The sequence below is a fragment of the Cervus elaphus genome, chromosome 18 (genome assembly GCF_910594005.1).
Source record: "Cervus elaphus chromosome 18, mCerEla1.1, whole genome shotgun sequence".
In the NCBI taxonomy this organism is placed as follows: domain Eukaryota; kingdom Metazoa; phylum Chordata; class Mammalia; order Artiodactyla; family Cervidae; genus Cervus; species Cervus elaphus.
The window spans coordinates 23,539,582-23,562,371 of record NC_057832.1 but is presented as its reverse complement, the minus strand read 5'-3'; the positions used below and the strand labels follow the sequence as shown (position 1 = coordinate 23,562,371).

The window sequence follows — 22,790 nt, the reverse complement described above, 5'->3', positions numbered from 1 at the left end:
GTTCTAACAGAGATGGAGCTGACACATAGCAAGAGAGCCAGGAAGGCTTTCAAAGGGGAGACGGCATTGAAAGATGGGGCATAATAGCCAGGGAGAAGACAGAGACAAACGGCATGATCGGCTTTGTGCTTGAGGAGGGGTCATTCAGCATCAGTGTGGAGAGTGCCGTGTTCAAGAGCAAGAGGAAGGCTGGGAGGCCAGTGTGGAAGATACAGGCTGGGGGTGGTGGGGAGGAGGGATGACCATGACCTAAACTAGGGTGTGATGGTGTGTGTGTGGGTGGGGGGGTGTGTTTTTTGGTGGGGGGTATATTTAAAGGGTATGTGAGAGTTAGACTTACCGAGTCTTGGAAAGTAATAAAACGAGAAAAGTATAGGAAGGTTAGAAGCCAGATTTCTGGCTTGAGCACCTGGATGGATGATGATACTGTAAATTTTGTCATTTCATAATACTTGATAAGCTGCAAGAGATCTTAAAAAACCTTCTGTCTGGTGTTACCTTTATAACTGAGGAATCAAAGCACAGAAATCTCAGGAGAATCGGCTAGGTGATTGGCAGGTGGAGGTACAGCTAGGACCAAGACTTCTGACTCCCTGTCTGGTGTTCTTCCTACTCCACCCTGCTGAATGTAGGGCTGGAGCCTTGTCAGAGGACAGGGGCTTGAGATGTTCTTTAGGGATCATGTGCATGCATGAGGCTATGAGAGTGGGTAAGACCCCCAAACCGATGGGACACCAATGATGGAACTCAACAAGTGCCCTCATTTGGGTGCAGGAATAAGTAAGTGTGGGGGAGAGGGTAGTAGAAACAGCTGTCCAGTGGAGAACGGGGAGGAACAGGTGGGAGCCCCAGGAGTGATGAGATGGATTTGGAGGAGAAAGAGAGGAGAGTGCTTTTCAAGTCCTGCAGAGACCGGGGAACTGAAGTCCAAGAAAAGGCCTGTGAACTGAAAGATGGAAGTCACCGGTTATCTTTCAGAAATCAATTTAAGGCGAATGGCAGAGGTAGAAACCTGGAGGAGAAAATATTCACAGATACAAACCAGTCAGCCTAAGGGTTGTACTGTGAAAGAAACAAAAGGGAAAGCATATAGCAACTGGGAGAAAAAATGGAGCCGAGCAGTAACGTTAGCAGGGAGAAGAGGTTGGGAGATTTACTGTTTGTTTTCATTTTGTTGGGAGAAGCTTGCCTGTCTGTAGACAGAAGAGTCACTGACGATGGAAGGATTTGAAAAATCTGAAAATATAACAGGGTCAAATATGGTGCTGGGACTTTTAGGAGGGGCAGAGGCAGGGTCCACCCTTAGGTGGGTATGTATGTGAGTGAGTGTGTTAATGTGTGCACGCAAGCTCTTTAGGGCCAATGCTCACTCTGAGCGAGGCTTCATGCTTAATGCTTCATACAGTTTACACCATTTAATCCCTATTACAACCTCTGATGGGCTTCCCTGATGGCTCATGCAGTAAAGGATCCACCTGCAATGCAGGAGACCTGGACTTGATCCCTGGATCGGGAACATCCTCTGGACAAGGAATTGGCAACCCACTCCAGTATTCTTGCCTGGAGAATTCCATGGACACAGGATCCCAGCGGGCTACAGTCTAGGGGGCCACAGAGAGTTGGACATGACTGAGCGACTAACAATTACATACAGCTTATGATGTAGATAGTTGTTTTGTTTTTAAGCAGTTCCAAGTTACAGTTGAGGAAAGGAACGCGTGATGGGTTTAGGTAATTTTTCTAAGGTTGTATACCTTGTAAGGAAGTGGGAGGCTGGGTTTCAAACTCAATGCAATCTCTCTGTGGAACGTAAGGTATCACATAGACATATCAAGCCTGGTAAGAGAGAGCCTGTGCCTGGTAGATAATTCAAGGAAGTCTAAAGACAAAGTTCTGTGCTATGCACAGATATGGAGCCGTTCACAGGTCTGGTGTCATTGTTGACACTAACTTGCTAAGGAAATGGAAATGAAAACAACTGAGAGGTCACTGAATGCCATGAATTGTGTAATAATTTAGGCTAGGGTAGTTAAAGGATCATTGTTTTCCTAACTGCCTTTAATAGTAAATACTTTTTTAAAACGTTAGATAGAATGACTCAATTTTGCTTTGTTTTGTTGTGTAGAATAAGCACATTATCTTTGATCTTATATCAACTCTTTGAATTCAGTTCAGTTCAGTCGCTCAGTCATGTCCAACTCTGCGACCCCATGAACACCAGGCCTCCCTGTCCATCATCAACTCCCGGAGTCCACCCAAACCCATGTCCATTGAGTCGGTGATGCCATCCAACCATCTCATCCTCTGTCGTCCCCTTCTCCTGCCCTCAATCCTTCGCAGCATCAGGGTCTTTCCCAGTGAGTCAGCTCTTCACATGAGGTGGCCAAAGTATTGGAGTTTCAGCTTCAGCATCAGTCCTTCCAATGAACACCCAGGACTGATCTCCTTTAGGATGGACTGCTTGGATCTCATTGCAGTCCAAGGGACTCTCAGGAGTCTTCTCCAACACCACAGTTCAAAAGCACCAATTCTTCAGCACTCAGCTTTCTTTATAGTCCAACTCTCACACCCATACATGACTACTGGAAAAACCATAGCCTTGACTAGACAGACCTTTGTTGACAAAGTAATGTCTTTGCTTTTTAATATGCTGTCTAGGTTGGTCATAAATTTCCTTCCAAGGAGTAAGCATCTTTTAATTTCATAGCTGCAATCACCATCTGCAGTGATTTTGGAGCCCAGAAAAATACAGTCAGCCACTGTTTCCACTGTTTCTCCATCTATTTGCTCAACTCCTTAAATTATAGAAATTAAAATTATCCATTGTGAGGCAATTCTGTTCCCTTAACTCTTGCACTGACCATCATATCAGTGCACACTCTGCCTGCCTTGCGGAGAGAGACGTAATCTGACAACGAGCCAGGTGGCTATCCAAATGATAGTACTGAAAAGTAACTCTGTGCCTTCCTGATAACTTTGTCACTAATATCTGCCATAAAATGAACATTTGAGACATTTTGTCTTATTAAAAGGCAAAATTTTAGAAATTAAGGGGTATCAAGTACCTCAAGAGGCCAGGTTTTATAATCTAATGTGGTGTGAACTTGTGTCTAATATTCAAAATTATGTAATGCTGTCCATATTGTGCTTAGAAGTTTGCATTAAAAGAAAATAAACTGGAAGAAAAGACTTAAAATATCTCTCTATTCCTACATTTCAGATGCATTATCTGTGAAAACGGGATAATAATAGTACCTATACTTGGAACACCAAATAAAATGAGACACTGTGAAAAATATTTTTTTATTCAATGATGCCTAAAGGAACTGAATGTGCTGAACAGGGCTAGAAAAGATCCTTTAAAATACTAGAAAATGGTTAGTTTTTTATCATTCTTCCATTCATTCACTAAATATTTGTTGAGGGCTGACATTCTAGGAGGTGTGCTGAGTTATGTAGATGAGTGTGGCCTCATTGCCTTCAGAGTGATGAGTGTTAAAGGAGGTCAGAGAATAATTCTAGTGCCATACAGTTCTTTCAAAAGTTAATGTTAACAGGTAGTATAGTTTTTAAAAGAAGAAAGTTCATATATAAAAAGGTATGTAATAACAGAACATTAATCTCCTAGCCTCATGCTTTGGGTAACCTATCTTTCAAGAGGCAAACATTTTTGTCAAGTTAGTATTTTTATTTTGTTGTTTCTTTGTTTTTGTTTTTTGCTAAGTGCCTGCAGGATTAGTTTAAACAAAACACTTTTTTATTTTAGCTTAACTTTTGGAATATAATTTGCTGTCCTTTATATTTAGAAGTACTAAAAACGATGCTACCAATCCACTGTTCATGGAGGGCTCTGAATATATTTTCCAGAAGTGATAGGTATATTTCTTATAATTTGTTCTTTCATTTCTCTGGTTTCTAATTTTGACCATCGTCTGTATTTAAAGGATGGCTAACTTGAGAGATGTGCACTGAATATAAAATAAAGGAGATATGTCTTATGACAGCCAGAGTCCTATGTGGGGTATGATCAATGTAGCAAACAACTTTACGTGGTAGAATTAGGTCTTTTGCCAAATAAAGGATTTGCTGTTCACCTGGTAAATGTAGAACTCTCCTGTGATTCATGTAGAAATCATAAAGGAGTCATACTCCAGATGCTGGTTTTTTAAAGAATATGTCAACTATTCCTATTTTCATCTTTGACAGGACAGTGTGCTTTTCATTGATAATAGTGATTATGTCATCACTTTTTTAATTAAAGATGCTTGTGCCAGGTACTTTATATTAATCATTGCATTTAAATTAAATCTTATGTCAGTACAAATGTTCCTCACTGGTTTTTGAGAGGAACTGGAGGTGCAGAGATTTTAAGAACTTTGCCCAGTATAACGGTAGTTAAGTGGCAGAATAATGATCTGAGCCCAGGTTTCTGACTCTGCAGTCTGTATTCTTGCTCTTGCAGTATCCTGGCCATTGATGTGGAGTGGCAGAATTCAGATATAGATCCACATTTAAGATGATATATTTTGACTATTTCTTTGAATGCAGTCTACCCTTTCTCTTCCTCTTTGAGAAGACTTGCACATAGATGTGCGTGTGTGTGTGTGTGTGTGTGTGTATAACTGAATCACTTTGCTATACACCTAAAATTAATACAGTATTGTAAATCAAATATAGTTGAGTAAAAACACAACTTTTTTTTTTTTTTTTAATTTTTTTTATTTTTTTTTTTTTACCTTTTTTTTTTTTTAATGCTCTCTTATACTATCTAGACAGCAAGGAAAATTGCTTTGTTTCTGAGTGGAGGGGGAGAGAAGGGGGAGGGGAAACCCCCTCCCTAAGCATCAGGAATGCCAAGCTTGTCTCACATGAGTTTCCAGACTGAATTTATGTTTCTTGAGTGATATGAAAGCTCTCAAGATATGGGAATTTATTTTTAAATAATCTTGAATTGGTAGTGCCTCTAGCTACCCGAGAGAAGAACACAAGTTTTCTCAAGAGGAACCCACCTTCAGCCCAAACGTTAAAGAATTTTCATAGATAATATTCCAAGGAAAATGAGCAGCTCTTAAATGTCTCAAATCAGACAAGGAAACAAGGCACTTTAAGAAGAGGTGGCAAAAGCAACCTGACAGCATTTTAAACCTTCAAAGATTTAAAATTTCAAAATTATTGTAACTATAAAGTGAATGTCTTTTTTTAATGTGGAAGTGAAAATATTTATGATGATTGAAATTTAAAATTCAGCATTTCAAAATTCTGCCTTTAACAGCCAATTAAACACAGCTGAAGAGAGAATTGGTGAACTAGTAGACAAGAGAATTACCCGGAATAGAGAGAGAGAGAGGTACACAGGGAACTGTGAGCTGGTTTAATGGGTATAAACAAAAACCAGGAGGAAATGACGGCTGAAAATTCTCTAGAACTATTGAAAGCTATTAATCTAGAGATTCAATAAGCATAGCAAATCCCAATCTGGATAAATTAATCCAGACTAGACATATCAGAATGAAACTGCTAAATACTGAAGCTGAAGAGAAGCTTCAAAGACGCTGAAGGGTGGCTAGAAAGCAAAACAGATTGTCTTTAAAGGGGAACAGTTGAACTGTTGGCTAACTTAGAAACAGAGGAAGCTGGAAGTCATTTGAATAATATCGTCAGTGTGTACAGAAAACAAAAAAACAAAACCTTTCAACCTAGAAGTCTATGGCCTATGAAAATGTCTTCCAGGAACAGGGTAAAATAAAGATATTTTTTAGACTAGGAAAACTCTGAAAACACATCATTGGTAGAACCTTCCCAAAGGAAATTCTAGAATATACTTCAGGTAAGACGAAAATGATTCCAGATGATAGTTTGCAGATGGAACAAGGGATGAAGAGCAAAAAAAGTGGTAAATATTTACTCTAAATAACTTTGCCTGAATTTAAATGTAATATCTATATATAATGGTAATTATAATGCTTAATGTAATTTGAGCTAGAAATAAATACATGACAATAAGATGGAGGAGTTGCTTATAATTTAAATAGTCTAATGTGCAAGTATTGTATAAGAGGAAGGTGAAGATTACAGACAGAGTATATTAAAATTTTCAGGGTCTAAACCTTGGGACTAGAAACAAACTATGCAACTTGTAAATGAGTCACATGGAGAAGTTGGGGGCAAAGAAGGCAAGAAAAGAAAGAAAAATTTAAAACATGGGACATAGTTTACAGATTAGCTTTGTGAAGAAGACAAGACTTCTTTGAGACTAAAATTCCATGTAGTAAAGCTCTCCATCCCATCTGAATGATGAGCATCATTGATGGCCAAGCAACATACAATGGCAGAAGACTAGAGAATTAGACCTGGTACAGGTGTGGCATTTCCTACCAAAATCCCTCGAGATGTCAAGGTGCTTTTGTTAGGATTGCAATGAAATTAAAGAGACACCAGTATCCTAAAAGTCCCTGGACTAAAGAAAGCCAAGAATAAGCATTGAGATTTTATATACAGTTGAAGTAATTTCAGTGTCGCTTACGTGGAGTCTCCAATTGTTGACCGGTTGATTTGGCTTTCACACCAGTGACACAACATAAAGGCGGGGGGTGGGGGGGGAGGGGGGAGGCACCAGTGGTATTTCTCGGAAAGGTGCTGCCAGGTTGTATATCCAAGGGTTAACTCGCTTGGGAGAAACCAAGAGGAATGCTCAAGGATCAAGACATGACGTGCCGCCCATTGTTTGTAGCTCCAGGATCAAAATATACAATTATACGTGCCAAATAAATTCTAAACCTGCACGGTAGGAAAAGAGGGGTGGCTCTGCCTACAGGTGCCAGAAGCATTAAATAACCTTCCCAGACAAGGTGCACCACTGTTGTTCTGAAGGCTGCAGGGTCCCCCCAGTCTGGCATTTTCCCTCGTGTTAGACAATGTGCATTCACTGCAGGAGTCTCTGTTAAGCCTCCGTCTCCCAGACCTGCTGGCTCCTGGTGCCGGGCCCTGACACAGAGGTGCCTTTGTGAGTGTAATTACCTTCCCCTGTATTAGAAGTAGTCTGTTTGGAGCTCTATTTGTAGGTGCAGCTAGAATAGGCGGGAATTAGCATGTGAAAAGACCTGCCCTGGCTCTGACTTCTTTATCAGCCACCATCCTTCAGGATTTCCCGCCAACGGCCCCCCCCCCCCCCCCCCCCGCCCTTGTTGGGCAGGTGTGATACCATCCAAGATGAAGAGCTTTCAAAGAAGGAGAAAGACACTGGAGATAGCAATATGTGTGTATGTGTAGAATACAAATCCTGTTGTGTTACATCTTTGGACAATTTCATGCCAGACAGAGCTGGCAGAGTAAACTTGGGTGGATGATTCCAGCAAGTTAAGAATTGATTAAAGCTCCCTTGGGCTTTCACCATAGTGTCCACATCAGGGGAGAAAAATGAGACGCCAAACAAATAATTCCTTTACCCTGGCTGTGTTGTGGCCAGCGTCTCTAAACCATCTAATTGTCCTGTCCATCATGGACTATTAACATGGAGGTAAGTGAAGTTCCTAGACCTTAAATAGAATGGTGATCGAGAGACTCTGGATGGATATGGGATTGGAATGGAGCCAGAGTTGATAATTAAACTAGATCTGAGTTTTGATTCTAGTTCATTCACATATAGGTCTCCCCTAAGATGCCTTTTATTGTTCCTGTGTGTTATTAGTGGGTCTTTTATTAACAAGAAAAAAACCCAAATACATAATTTCCCCTTTTTGGTGAAAGAGTGCTTTAATGGAGAATAAGAAAATTAGATGATTGCATTTTTCATATATTAATTTCCCCCAAGTGATTTTACTGTGCGTATAAAGGAAATTCGGGGCCAGCCAGGGAATGTCTGAGGGCAGGGCTGCCTAGAGCAGGGAAACGTGTGGATTTTTCTTATGGAGAGGAACATTTAAAGATTTATTTTGGGTGGTACACCCGTTGTCATTTATTAATTTTTTAATGGCCAAAGTACTTAATTTTGTGTTGCTGACGCAGGTTTTTGGGCAGCATGGAATGTTTCCCTTTATTATTAAATATAAGGTTGCCTGTTCAGAATGGGTGGCCACTTAGTAAAAATTGTACGTGGGGCCAGTAGCATTCAAGTCAAACAAGTTTATGTTTTGATGTAGGACGGGAGAATGGGTGTTCACCACAACGTGAAGGATTTATCAAGGAATCTGGGAAACATTCTCACTGTTGGAACTTGAAAAGCCTCCCTCACGTCCGGCCTCTTTCTTCATGGTGCGGGAGCAACAGGTCAGATGTTGCCTGAGGCAGCCTTACAAATCGGCACCTGCCTTTGTGCCTAGACCTGAAGGAAGTGGTGGGGAAAGGAGACCAGGGAAATTTAATAAGTCTGTGCCTTTTTCCTCAACCCCTTTCACAGTCAGCTTTCCTTGGACATTGGGCTTTAACGCCGGACGTGTGAGAGAGGCAGGGGGCACCTCGTGGCTAGGGAGGAGCCGTGGGCTGCCAAAGATGCCCAAGCAGGTGCCGGGAGAGGCAGGGACCACAGACCTCCTCATCCCCACTGGCCCTCACACTTGCACTGGACTTGATACTTTACCTGGGACTTCAGTAATTATTTCCTCATGGATTCCCAACCCCCTGTGCCCCTGTCTACCCCAAAGAAGGCAACCTTCAGCCGGCCTTTTTGGTGGAAGAGGAAGATTTCACCTTTAACGTTCCTTGGTGCTCCTTGATCGCCTAGCCATACAGCCCCGGGAGATGGTACATCTGTTAGGCCCCAGGGCCCCTTCACAACTCACTCAGTGGAAAGTAGAGTTTTTTTTAAATGTTTTCACTTGTGGACAAAGACATCCCTGCCTCTATGGAGCAGAGATGGTGGCTGTTCCACAAAATAGCTTTCTTCTTCCACTCTTCTCTTCTCTTCCTTTTTTTTTTTTCCAGATAATCAGAAACCTAAAACCTCTTAACAGGGTCTCACCTTGGCTCCAGCACGTGTAACTTATCTGACAACATGGTCTGATCCCTGGTAGAAAAAAAGATAACAAATTCCTGACCGTTTTTTCCTTTCGTGTTTCACAGTATTGCTGCACCTTTTCCTTCAATGGGTTTTGTTTGTTCATCGTGTTTTGATCAAGTCATTTTTCTTCTTAGTCATCTGGAACTGTTTTCAAGCATCTCTTAAAGCACACTACACCTCTTGTCAGGCTCTTGTTCTCACAGTGATACGTGGCTTATTGCCATGATTTCAGGAAAGCAGAGTTCCTTCTCAGGGAAACCCAGCTGCTTCTTCACTTTGCCTTACTCTTCTGTGTCAGAGTAAGGGATGTTTCTAATTTCAGATCACATATCAGTGTATCCCAAGCCTCTCATTTCTCTCTTTAGTTGTGGTGTGTTCTATGGGAGTTGGCAAAGCCAAATCCGTGTCACCAGGAATGTGTCTTGGGCCCTAACTAACAGCCAAAGTGTTTGTTGTTTTCTAAATTAAATCAGATGTAGTTTCTGGCTCCCGGTTGTTTACACTCTGAAGTAGGCAACAGTGATCTAGGCAGATATAAGAGCATGAAGAGATCTCAGAATAGCATTGAGGAGGTGGAGACAGTGTGATGTGTGCATGTTCAATCGTGTCCGACTCTGCGACCCCATGGACAGGCTCCTCTGTCCATGGGATTCTCTAGGCAAGAATACTGGAGTAGGTTGCCGTTTTCTCCTCCAGGGAATCTTCCTGACCCAGGGATTGAACCCGCATCCCTTAAGTCTCCTGCATTGGCAGATGGGTTCTTTACCACATTGCCCCCAGGGAAGGCCAGACAGTGTGGAGCCGTGTGGAATCCACTCCTTGTCTGTTTTCTACTTACTTTGAAAGAGTGGTGTTTGGGTTTAAATGAATGACGAGGAAGTATGTAAGAGCTCGATGTGCCTAGCTTAACAGTCATCAAAGAAGATGCAGAGTGATAGGTGTGCCTTGATTGATCAGGTGAATGAGGCATTGAGTACCTTTCACTGAGGGGAATCGGGCTTCCCAGGAGAGGAACATGGGAGAGGGAAGCCATTGCAAAGTTTTAACAAAGGTGAGAACACCGGGTCTCACCCACAGGACTGCCAAGAGCATGATAACAGTGGAGTTTTGGAAACAGCATATAGAAAAGGAATGCAGACATTTCGGCTAAGGGTATGTTAGACCATATCACCCCCTCACTCTCCCACAAAAAAGAAAACCAAAAAACCAGATAGTGTGAGTTGAAGGAGAAGAAAAGGCATAAATGAACCACAGAAACATGATCCCAAATGTGGAATGGTGGTTAATATTACTTTTGAAGGTGGTGCTTCAAAACATATATGGTAGCTGCAGTGTTTATCTCTTGTTGTTGAAAATTAAGGGCAATTTAAATTGTCAATATTCTCCTGTATTGTCTGTGATCAGCACTTAATATTTTATAATCAGAGAGGAAAATACGTTAAAGGGAAAATGTTACAAGTAATATTACCAGAGCATATAGACTAAAGTTCTATAGATGCAAAGATTCGGGAGATGAGGTCAATGGTTAAAAACTAATAGATTAGTAAAAAGCAAGTTTTGTGTGAGGAGGAGTGATATCGCTCTAAACAATTGCTCCAAAGTGACTTCTTTAGGAAGTCAGTAAAATGGCAGTGTTTTGTTTTGCTTTCTTTTACTATACTGAGGGAGTCAAACATGAAGTTTTTAACTGATCTTAATTTGAGATGGTCACTTGGTATCTAAGTTGAATGTTTCCTGGACAGACTCTGCTTGTGAGCAAATAGGGAAGAGAACTTACAGACAGGTTTGGAGGCAAAATAGGGAAGAGGACGTGAAAATAGACAAACAAATGAGTAACAGTATTACCCCGACACAGGAACTCCCCGGATTATAACCTTTAAAAAAACAAATCGTTAGGAAAGGATTGAATGCTGCATGGATACTGGTGTTATAGTGTACTTTTTTCTCTTGGAAAAAACTGGGCGAGATGGCAAAAACTCGAGCATCCTGCATTTTGGACCGGTCTCTGGCACTGCCTCCAAGGAAGTCCCTTGAGCAAGTCAACAGCAAGGCCCTTAATAAGGGTGTGATTGATAGGTTAACTGTCCTGGGCATCATTTTGCACATGTATAAAACGAGGAATTTGGCTGTGCTAAATTCTGTGGTTCTTCTTTTCAGTCACTCATTTAACAGGTTGGGGGTTAACAGAGGTGTGGGCTGATTGGCCGTATGTGATAGAGACATGTCCTTTATTTATTTATTTAGAATATCTGTACTCACAGTGGACAGAGGCAGCTTATTAACACATCGATGGGTGAGCTGGTTGAAGAACAGCCAACATGACAGAAGCCAGATTCCAAGCATTTGTTCCAGTTGGAAGGATGGGCCAAACTAGGATGAAGTTTAATAGGATTAAACATAAAGCCCTGCTTATGTTACTTGTTTAGGGCAATCAATTAAGTTACAGTAGACCTACGTTAATAGCAGTCCCTGTGAAAAAGACTAAGGGTTTTATTACCCACAAGCTCAGTGTGAATCAGGAGTGTAATTCGGGTGTCAGAGAAGGAAAGGCTACAATAACACATGTGTAGTGTTAAGGAGCTTTGACAGATTGAAGCCTGGCATCAGGCAAATAGCCGAGATCCAACATCACTAGACCTCAATAAATGTCACTGGGCTTGGCTAGATCCGTGGAATCGAATGGATTCATTCCTGTCTTTGAAGAATCTCTCAATTTGGTGAAAATTTTTAGGTATTAGAAATCTGTGAAAGAAATGGTGTTGAAAAGGGGGGCTTCCTTCCCATTTAGCCTACCTAAAACCCATTATATGTCTTGTGGTTTTCGGTAGAATTTTATATCATATTTCTGGGCATGCATCAATTTTCAAGGCCTCCCCCTGGCATTATTTTGGCACCAGAAATGATTTGGTGAAGACCTTGCCTTAGCTGCTAATTGTTCTACACAGAGCTCTTAAATGTACAGGAATTATTATAAACACTTTAAGGTTTTAGTATAGGCATTTATCAACGTTTCATAGACCCTGGAGAGTAGGGTAAGTACATGAATAAATTGGGGGATCCATGAACCCCTTGAAAAGGTATATAATTTTATACATATGTGTAATTTTTTCTGGGAAAAAATCCAACACTTTCATGAGAGTCTCAAAAACAATACAAAAAACAACCCCCTTCCCCTGCCACCTCTGTAATTTGCCCCCTTCCAGGTGTGTAACGAAGAGGCATCTTGATTGTTGCTGCCTGCCTTCTGAGAACAAATCCTCCTTGAAATGTGAGTGACCTGCCATCAGTTAGGGATTTAAAAGGATGTTGCAGGCAGGGTTCCAAAACGGTTTTCACCAAAATCTTACCATTAGAATGAGGAAGAACTCTCCCCTCTTGCTCATACCATGCAATAAAATGCTTTATTTTAAACTACAAAATTCCGACTTATTACTTGCAGAATCCGGGTTATATATACTTTTTTCCATTCCCCTTTCAGCTTGTAAGTACACATTTGGTCTTCTCCAGGAATATTTTGTTCTGAGGGAAGTTCCAAAGAAGCTTGATCTTCTCAATGGGATATGTGTTTCATGTGGTTTCTCTTCCTTTTCAAACGCACAGGGTGCCAAAGCTTGCTTTCTGCGGGACATTCCTTTCTCGGCCATCTACTTCCCGTGCTATGCTCATGTGAAGGCAGCCCTTGCAAGTGAAGATGGGCAGATTAGCCCTGGAAGTCTGCTCTTAGCTGGCGCCATAGCTGGTGAGTGTCCTTGGAGCTCTGCCCCCACCCAGGCCCCTGAGCCGGGGTCTTTGCTTATGGTTATTGATGTGAGATGGCCAGAGATTGCTTTGAAGCGCTCCTGAAAAGAAAGGGAAAGAAATGAATCTTACTTCAGGCAGATCTGGCTATTAGACAAACTTAATTTGTTAACCACCTCCCCGCCAACCACCACCACCCAAAAAAACAATCAAACAAAAAGGGCTCGTTAAAAATCGGTGCATTTTGTAACATTGTCAGATTCCAATTCAAGCTCATATCCTTTCTTAGTTTCACTTACTACTGTAAGAACAAGAACTATTCAGGCAAACTTTTTTTTTAAAGTGTTAATGCTTGTGCCTTAAAGATGTCTAACCGAAATAATACATAAAAGCTCGTCCAGAAAATTTAAGCAATAGTTACTCTCATCGAGAGAAAAGAAATGGAGCGGAACTGGAAGCAGCGTGGGTCTGATTCCAGCTAGCTCTGTAAGGTTGTAAGATTGGAGTGTGTGCGTGTGCTGGATCTCAGCGAGAAGTGACTGTCTTCCCTAGTGCTACAGGGCTAGTGTGAAAGGAAGAAAACCGATGCGGAAGTTGGCTTTTCCATTCCCAGTGTAAATCCCTTGAGGAACTTTGGCTATAGCCCCATCAGGAATGACTGTGCTCTTTGAGGCTGCTCCTTGTTTAGAGACCCTAAGAGTAGAACAATCTGGATTAACTCCCCAGGTGGTGACAAACATTTAATGAGTTAACAGACCCTAAGGCAGTCAGGGGGTGCCTGACTTCAAAGTTTCCACACAAGGGGTGTTCTCCTCAGACATGTGGCTCGCCTCTCTTGAGACCTACCCCCTGCTTTGAGAAACTTTTTGCTGTCTTGTGAGCCCCTATGTCCTGCCTGTAGCCTGAGGAGCCCTGGAGGCAGGAACCTGTGGAATTTTAAATTCTTACTCTTTAAATTCTTACTATTCTGTTATGTGCTGTACTCAGTCATGTCCGTCTGGAACCCACGTCTCCTGAATTGCAGGCAAATTCTTTACCATCTGAGACACAAGCTCATTAAGTGAAGGTGTTAGTTGCTCAGTTGTGTCCGACTCTTCACGACCCCTTGGACTGTAGCCCATCAGGCTCTCTGTCTATAGGATTTCCCAGGCAAGACTACTGGAGTGGGTCACCATTTCCTTCTCCAGGGGATCTTCCTGACCCAGGGATCAAACACAGGTAACCTACAACGCAGGCAGATTCTTTACCTTCTGGGTCACCAGGGAAGCCTTAAATTCTTGGTTAATGGTTTTTCTTCAAAGGTGGTGATGTTGGCATATGAGGCAGGGTTGTCCTTTCCTGGCAGCTCAGGGAGCCTTGATATATGAATCCATAGTGAGATTACTCTACCTACATCAGAAAATCAAGATTTTATAACTAGAGCATAGAATTCCCAGTTTTAATGCCAGTTTGGCCATTGACACACTGTCTCCTTTATATGTCATTTACAGGTGTAAAAATGATGTTTTGAGCCCAAAGGTTATAATACCATTTATTTCAAATCACTTACCCAAAATAAGTGAAAAACTTACCAGCTTACCAGTAGGACCTACTGGGGAGAACTAGCATACCACTTAGAATCCACCTGCCAATGCAGGAGACAAGGGTTCAATCCCTGCATTGGGAAGATACCCTGGAGAAGAAAATGGCAACCCACTCCAGTATTCTTGCCTGGGGAATCCCATGGACAGAGGAGCCTGGAGGGCTGCAGTCCATGGGGTCGCCAAAGAGTGGGACACAATTTAGAGACTAAACAACAACAGCAAATCCATTATTCTATGATCCTAAAATAATCATCATTTAACATTTTGCTAATTTCTCCCCCTTGGGTGGTTTTTAACAGGGTTGTGATCACACTGTGGGTATGCTGTTCACTTACTATCATTTCTGAAGCATTGTTCAACCGTCACGGCAAAATGAAAAAAGGCAGGTGCTGTAGGGTCAGGCTATCAGTTCAGTTCAGTTCAGTTTCTCAGTCGTGTCTGACTCTTTGCGACCCCATGAACCACAGCACGCCAGGTCTCCCCTGTCCATCACCAACTCCCGGAGTCCACCCAAACCCATGCCCATTGAGTTGGTGATGCCATCCAACCATCTTATCCTCTGTCGTCCCCTTCTCCTCCTGCTTTCAATCTTTCCCAGCATCACAGTCTTTTCAAATGAGTCAGCTCTTCACATCAGGTGACCAAAGTATTGGACTTTCAGCTTCAATATCAGTCCTTCCAGTGAACACCCAGGACTGATCTCCTTGCACTCCAAGGGACTCTCAAGAGTCTTCTCCAACACCACAGTTCAAAAGCATCAATTCTTCTGCACTCAGCTTTCTTTATAGTCCAACTCCACATCCATACATGACCACTGGGAAAACCATAGCCCTAACTAGATGGACCTTTGTTGACAAAGTAATGTCTCTAGGTTGGTCATAACTTTCCTTCCAAGGAGTAAGCGTCTTTTAATTTCATGGTAGCAATCACCAACTGCAGTGATTTTGGAGCCCAGAAAAATAAAGTCAGCCACTGTTTCTACTGTTTCCCCTTCTTTCTGCCATGAAGTGATGGGACCAGATGCCATTCTTAGTTTTCTGAATGTTGAGCTTTAAGCCAACTTTTTGACTCTCCTCTCTCACTTTTCATCAAGAGGCTCTTTAGTTCTTCTTCACTTTCTGCCATAAGGGTGGTGTCATCTGCATATCTGAGGTTATTGATATTTCTCCTGGCAATCTAGATTCCAGCTTGTGCTTCCTCCAGCCTAGCATTTCTCATGATGTACTCTGCATATAAGTTAAATAAGCAGGGTGGCAATATACAGCCTTGATGTACTCCTTTTCCTATTTGGAACCAGTCTGCTGTTTCATTTCCAGTTCTACCTGTTGCTTCCTGACCTGCATACAGGTTTCTCAAGAGGCAGGTCAGGGGGTCCGGTATTCTCATATCTTTCAGAATTTTCCACAGTTTATTGTGATCCACACAAAGGCTTTGGCATAGTCAATAAAGCAGAGATAGATGTTTTTATGGAAATCTCTTGCTTTTTCAATGATCCAGTGGATGTTGGCAATTTGATCTGTGGATCTTCTGCCTTTTCTAAAATCAGCTTGAACATCTGGAAGTTCACGGTTCACGTATTGCTGAAGCCTGGCTTGGAGAATTTCAAGCATCACTTTACTAGTGTGTGAGATGAGTGCAATTGTGTAGTAGTTTGAACATTCTTTGGCATTGCCTTTCTTTGGGATTGGAGTGAGAACTGACCTTTTCCAGACTTGTGGCCACTGCTGAGTTTTCCAAATTTGCTGGCATAATGAGTGTAGCACTTTCACAGCATCATCTTTCAGGATTTGAAATAGTTCAACTGGAATTCCATCACCTCCACTAGCTTTGTTCGTAGTGATGCTTCCTAAGGCCCACTTGACTTCACATTCCAGGATGTCAGGCTCTAGGTGAGTGATCACACCATCGTGATTATCTGGGTCATGAAGATCTTTTTTGTACAGTTCTTTTGTGTATTCTTGCCACCTCTTCTTAATATCTTCTGCTTCTGTTAGGTCCCTACCATTTCTGTCCTTTATTGAGCCCATCTTTGCACACCGTGAAATTAGGCCATGCTGTGTAGGGCCACCCAAGACGGACGGGTCATGGTGGAGAGGTCTGACAGAATGTGGCCCACTGGAGATGGGAATAGCAAACCACTTCAGTATTCTTGCCTTGAGAACCCCATGAACAGTATGAAAAAGCAAAAAGATAGGACACTCAAAGATGAACTCCCCAGATCGGAAGGTGCCCAATATGCTATTGGAGATCAGTGGAGAAATAACTCCAGAAAGAATGAAGGGATGGAGCCAAAGCAAAAACAACACCCAATTGTGGATGGGACTGGTGATAGAAGCAAGGTTCAATGCTGTAAAGAACAATATTGCATAGAAACCTGGAAACCTGGTCCATGAATCAAGGCAAATTGAAAGTGGTCAAACAGGAGATGACAAGAGTGAACATCGACATTCTAGGAATCAGCAAACTAAGATGGACTGCAATGGGTGAATTTAACTCAGATGACCATTATATCTACTACCGTGGGCAAGAATCCCTTAGAAGAAATGGAGTAGCTATCATACTCAACAGCAGAGTCCGAAATGCAGTACTTGGATGCAATCTCAAAAACGACAGAATGAGCTCTGTTCGTTTCCAAGGCAAACTATGCAGTATCACAGTAATCCAATGCCCCGACCAGTAACGCTGAAGAAGCTGACGTTGAACGGTTCTATGAAGACCTACAAGACCCTCTAGAACTAATACCCAAAAAGGATGTCCTTTTCATTATAGGGGACTGGAATGCAAAAGTAGGAAGTCAAGAAACACCTGGAGTAACAGGCAAATTTGGCCTTGGAGTACAGAATGAAGCAGGGCAAAGGCTAATAGAGTTCTGCCAAGAGAACGCACTGGTCATAGCAAACACCCTCTTCCAACAACACAAGAGATGACTATACACATGGACATCACCAGATGGTCGACCCCGAAATCAGATTGATTATATTCTTTGCAGCCAAAGATGGAGAAGCTCTATACAGTCAGCAAAAACAAGACTGGGAGCTGACTGTGACTCAGATCATGAACTCCTTATTGCCAGATTCAGACTGAAATTGAAGAAAGTGGAGAAAACCACTAGACCATTCAGGTATGACCTAAATCAAATCCCTTATGACTATACAGTGGAAGTGAGAAATAGATATAAGGGACTAGATCTGATAGACAGAGTGCCTGATGAAATATGGACAGAGGTTCATGACACTGTACAGGAGACGAGAATCAAGACCATCCCCAAGAAAAAGAACTGCAAAAAAGCAAAATGGCTGTCTGAGGAGACCTTACAAATAGCTGTGAAAAGAAGGGAAGGGAAAAGCAAAGGAAAAAAGGAAAGATATACCCATTTGAATGCAGAGTTCCAAAGAATAGCCAGGAGAGATAAGAAAGCCTTCCTCGGTGATCAGTGCAAAGAAATAGAGGAAAACAATACAATGGGAAAGACTAGAGATCTCTTCAAGAAAATTAGAGATACCAAGGGGTCAGACTATCCAGGTTCAAATTCCAGTTTCCCCACTGAGAGCTGTGTGACCTGAATGAGTTAATGTCTCTCTGTTTGTTTCTCCACCTATGGATGGAGCTAAGAATAGTCTTAGTATCATAAGACTATTATGAAGATCAAGTGAATTAATAGATACAAAGATCCAGGAAAGTACCTAGGACATAATAAGTATTTTTAGGTTTTTTTTTGTTTGTTTGTTTGTTTCTAATAAGTATTTTTGAATGTTCAGTACTAGTATTAATATTCTTAAGACTTTGTAAACAAAACTTTTAATTGCTGCATCCTTAAATCATCATCGATCTTAAAATGATAAACTTTTTTCAGAAAAAATTTAAATACATGATATTGTTAAACATCTTTGTGCATAAGACTTTTCTCCCTGTTTTAGATCATTTCTTTGGGAGACATAAATTCTCTGAAATGAGTTTGCTGGTTTTTAAGGCATACTAGTTTATATCCCCATGCTGCTATTATTTTAGCCCTCTAACCATCCCATCATCTTTCAGAGTTGTTCTCCAGATACCGTCTATATTAGTTATTGGTCGCCACATAACATATTATGCCAAAACTTATCAGCTTAAAACAACAAATGTTTATTATCCCAGGATCTGTGGGTCAGGAGCAGCTTCTGTGATTGCCCTCTAGCTCAAGTCTGTTGTGAGGAGTCGGCCAGGGCTCTGGAAAGCCTGGCCAGGGTTGGGAGGAAGCATTTTCAGGATGGCTCAATCGCATGGCATTGGCTGGTCCATTGATTCCTTGCCGCAGGGCCTCTCTGTGGCTCCTCGGGTGTCCACATGCCACGGCCGCTGGCTTCCCCCGGAGCAAGATGAGGGAGGGATAGGAGAGAAGAAGAGAAGACAGCGGAAGCTGCAGTGTCTTTATGGACAGTTGCACCCCTTCATTGCCACACTGTCCCGTTGGTCATCCTGATCACCCCTGTAATGTCACAGAGGCGACAGAGAGGCAGAGGTCAGAACATCAGGAGGGGAGGACCACTGAGGCCCATTGGGAGCGAGCTGCCCTGCGACCACGGAAGGTCTCCTTCCATCCTACTGTCCACCTCCCCTTCCCTGTAAGACAGGGCGATATATAAGACAGAGGTTGTCATTGGTTTTTTTCTTGAAAGGACAGATCAGCCACAAAGCTTGATGATTTTGAGTATTCCACAAATCTTCATCAACTGTGTAAAGGAGAACTGAGCTACTTCCTTAATTTCATAACAAATATCAGAAGCCATGGCAAATGTCATGACCTGCAGTCACATTAAAATTAAGAAGGTTTTGGTTAATGTTTTTGACCCTTGTTTTGGAGGTGCCAGTCAATATGGTAAACGTGAAAGGGAAGTAACAGTCATAAGTATTAGAAGACATGAGTCTGTCATTATTTGAAAATGATTATTTACCTGAAAATCCAAATTAAAATACCTTAAAATGAATCCGGAGAGGACATGTTGATGGGGTGCATAGTCATGAAGCCAGGGAGTAGGTAGGTCCCAAGGCCAAAGTGATCTTTGTTGTCATTAAAAGAAAGGAGGAAATCTGATCTCAAAATAAGCTGTAAGGAATTGACCACTAACTTATTATTATGAGAAATGTCTCAGTACTGTTTTTATGTGACATAATACACATTTTTATACAAAATGTAATTTTTATATTTTATACTTCAGTTGATCTCTTACACAGGCTGCATATATTTTTGTTGGACAATGCTATGATACAGAAGATCCATCTGGGTTCAGTGAATATGATTTTCCCCTTTTATGTTTTTACAGGAATTTCAGTTATTCAGTATTACCTGACTTTCTCCAAAAAATTTGATTTGATTTAAAGTTAGATTGCTTTAGTAATATGCAACTTTTTAACAGGTGGTTGTTGGTATCTTAAAATGTAGAGAATATTACAATTTTTGGGGTCTATGTATAGCCGTGAAGAGATACCCCATGTCCGAGGTAAGAGAAACCGAAGTAAAATGGTAGGTGTTGCGAGAGGGCATCAGAGGGCAGACACACTAAAACTATAATCACAGAAAACTACCCAATCTGATCACAGGACCACAGCCTTGTCTAACTCAATGAAACTAAGCCATGCCGTGTGGGGCCACCCAAGATGGTCAGGTCATGGTGGAGAGGTCTGACAGAATGTGGTCCACTGGAGATGGGAATGGCAAACCACTTCAGTTATTCTTGCCTTGAGAACCCCATGAACAGTATGAGAAGGCAAAATGAAAGGATACTGAAAGAGGAACTCCCCAGGTCCATAGGTGCCCAATATGCTACTGGAGATCAGTGGAGAAATAACTACAGAAAGAATGAAGGAATGGAGCCAAAGCAAAAACAATACCCAGTTGTGGATGGGACTGGTGATAGAAGCAAGGTCCAATGCTGTAAAGAGCAATATTGCATAGGAACCTGGAATGTTAGGTCCATGAATCAAGGCGAATTGGAAGAGGTCAAACAGGAGATGGCAAGAGTGAATGTCGACATTCTAGGAATCAGCGAACTAAAATGGACTGGAATGGACGGAGGAGCCTGGTGGGCTACAGTTCACGGGGTTGCAAAGAGTCGGACACGACTGAGCAACTTAACTTTCACTTTCACTTTCATATCTGGTTGTAAACTTGGAAGATCTTTAAATACTGGGGACATCTCCATTAATTCACAGGATTGAGTTAAGACTAGCGGATATTTGAATTTATGTTCATTAGCCAAAGTGCTTCATGTGTGAGAAGGTGAGGGTTGAGGCCAGGGACCTGAAATTGAGGAACCAAACTCTAATTCATTCTTAATTAAATGTTGCTTTTTTGATTAAAGGGCATTTCAGAGTGCTTTATGAATAATATCAAGTGAAGGATATCTAATACTTATCAAATATTACAGAGCAGCTCATCCCAGAGGGTCTTAATTTAAGAGTGGTGAGGTAGAGGAACAAGTCAGACTGCAGTGATGGTCTTGTGATCGTTGAATTAATTAGTCTAAGTAGCAATTCAGAGATATCTTTAACAGCTATTCAGAGTATAGATATGGGAGAGTTATGAGTGTGACCGGTCATGATGCTTTCACAAATGTATTAGAAGAATTAAGTTAGGAGAAAAGTACCATTGGCACATAATTATATAAAATATAACAATTTTTAAAGTATGTGGACATAAAGCTTAAGATAATTTAAAAGCAATTCTTAGATCCTTAAAAAAAAAAGTAGTAGAGAAGTTGAATCAAGGTAATGAACTGAGCATGTTCATCCATCTTGTCTTGCAAATACCTTAAAATGTTAGAAAATAGTTTTTTTTTTCTTTTCTCTTTTTTTTTTTTTTTTTTATTAGTTGGAGGCTAATTACTTCACAACATTTCAGTGGGTTTTGTCATACATTGATATGAATCAGCCATAGATTTACACGTATTCCCCATCCCGATCCCCCCTCCCACCTCCCTCTCCACCCGATTCCTCTGGGTCTTCCCAGTGCACCAGGCCCGAGCACTTGTCTCATGCATCCCACCTGGGCTGGTGATCTGTTTCACTATAGATAGTATACATGCTGTTCTTTTGAAATATCCCACCCTCACATTCTCCCACAGAGTCCAAAAGTCTGTTCTGTATTTCTGTGTCTCTTTTTCTGTTTTGCATATAGGGTTATCGCTACCATCTTTCTAAATTCCATATATATGTGTTAGTATGCTGTAATGTTCTTTATCTTTCTGGCTTACTTCACTCTGTATAAGGGGCTCCAGTTTCATCCATCTCATTAGGACTGGTTCAAATGAATTCTTTTTGATGGCTGAGTAATATTCCATGGTGTATATGTACCACAGCTTCCTTATCCATTCATCTGCTGATGGGCATCTAGGTTGCTTCCATGTCCTGGCTATTATAAACAGTGCTGCGATGAACATTGGGGTGCATGTGTCTCTTTCAGATCTGGTTAGAAAATAGTTTTTATAAGTCCTTATTAGTACCAGCCTTCAGAAGAGAGGAACCAAACTTGAAATGAGAAAAAAATGCCATAGCCCAAAACACAGGCGGAGAAGCTGCTTTTATTAATGTCAGATCAGTTCAGTTCAGTCGCTCAGTGGTGTCCAACTCTTTGTGACCCCATGGACTGCAGTACGCCAGGCTTCCCTGTCTATCACCAACTCCTGGAGTTTACAAACTCATGTCCATTGAGCCGGTGAAGCCATCCAACCATCTCATCCTCTGTCATTCCCTTCTCCTCCCACCTTCAATCTTTCCAAGCATCAGGGTCTTTTCAAATGAGTCAGTTCTTCACATCAGGTGGCCAAAGTATTGGAGTTTCAGCTTCAGCATCAGTCCTTCCAATGAACACCCAGGACTGATCTCCTTTAGGATGGACTGGTTGGATCTCCTTGCAGTCCAAGGGACTCTCAAGAGTCTTCTCCAACACCAGAGTTCAAAAGCATCAATTCTTTGGCGCTCAGCTTTCTTTATATTCCAACTCTAACATCCATACATGACAAGTGGAGAAACCATACCTTTGACTAGACAGACCTTTGTTGGCAAAGTAATGTCTCTGCTTTTTAATATGCTGTCTAGGTTGGTCATAACTTTTCTTCCAAGGAGCAAGTGTCTTTTAATTTCATGGCTGCAGTCACCATCTGCAGTGATTTTGGAGTCCCCAAAAATAAAGCCTGTCACTGTTTCCATTGAATTGTTTCCAGCCTGATTTGGAACAGACTGGTTCCAAATAGGAAAAGGAGTACATAAAGGCTGTGTACTGTCACTCTGCTTATTTAACTTACATGCAGAGTACATCGTGAGAAATGCTGGGCTGGATGAAGCACAAGGTGGAATGAAGACTGCCGGTAGAAATATCAATAACCTCAGATATGCAGATGACACCACCCTTATGGCAGAAAGTGAAGAACTAAAGAGCCTCTTGATGAAAGTGAAAGAGGAGAGTGAAAAAGTTGGCTTAAAGCTCAACATTCAAAAAA

General features: G+C 41.6%; 1 protein-coding gene across 3 annotated transcripts in view; it reads left to right on the top strand.

Annotated features, from left to right (window-relative positions):
* The window catches only part of SLC25A13 (solute carrier family 25 member 13), a 227,339-nt gene that overhangs the window by 191,767 nt on the left and 12,782 nt on the right, over positions 1-22,790 (top strand). For all 3 annotated transcript variants that reach the window (XM_043871700.1, XM_043871701.1, XM_043871702.1), the window contains one exon: positions 12,596-12,734. In XM_043871700.1, coding sequence (XP_043727635.1) covers positions 12,596-12,734 — 139 coding nt within the window. The remainder of the gene's footprint in view (positions 1-12,595; positions 12,735-22,790) is intronic.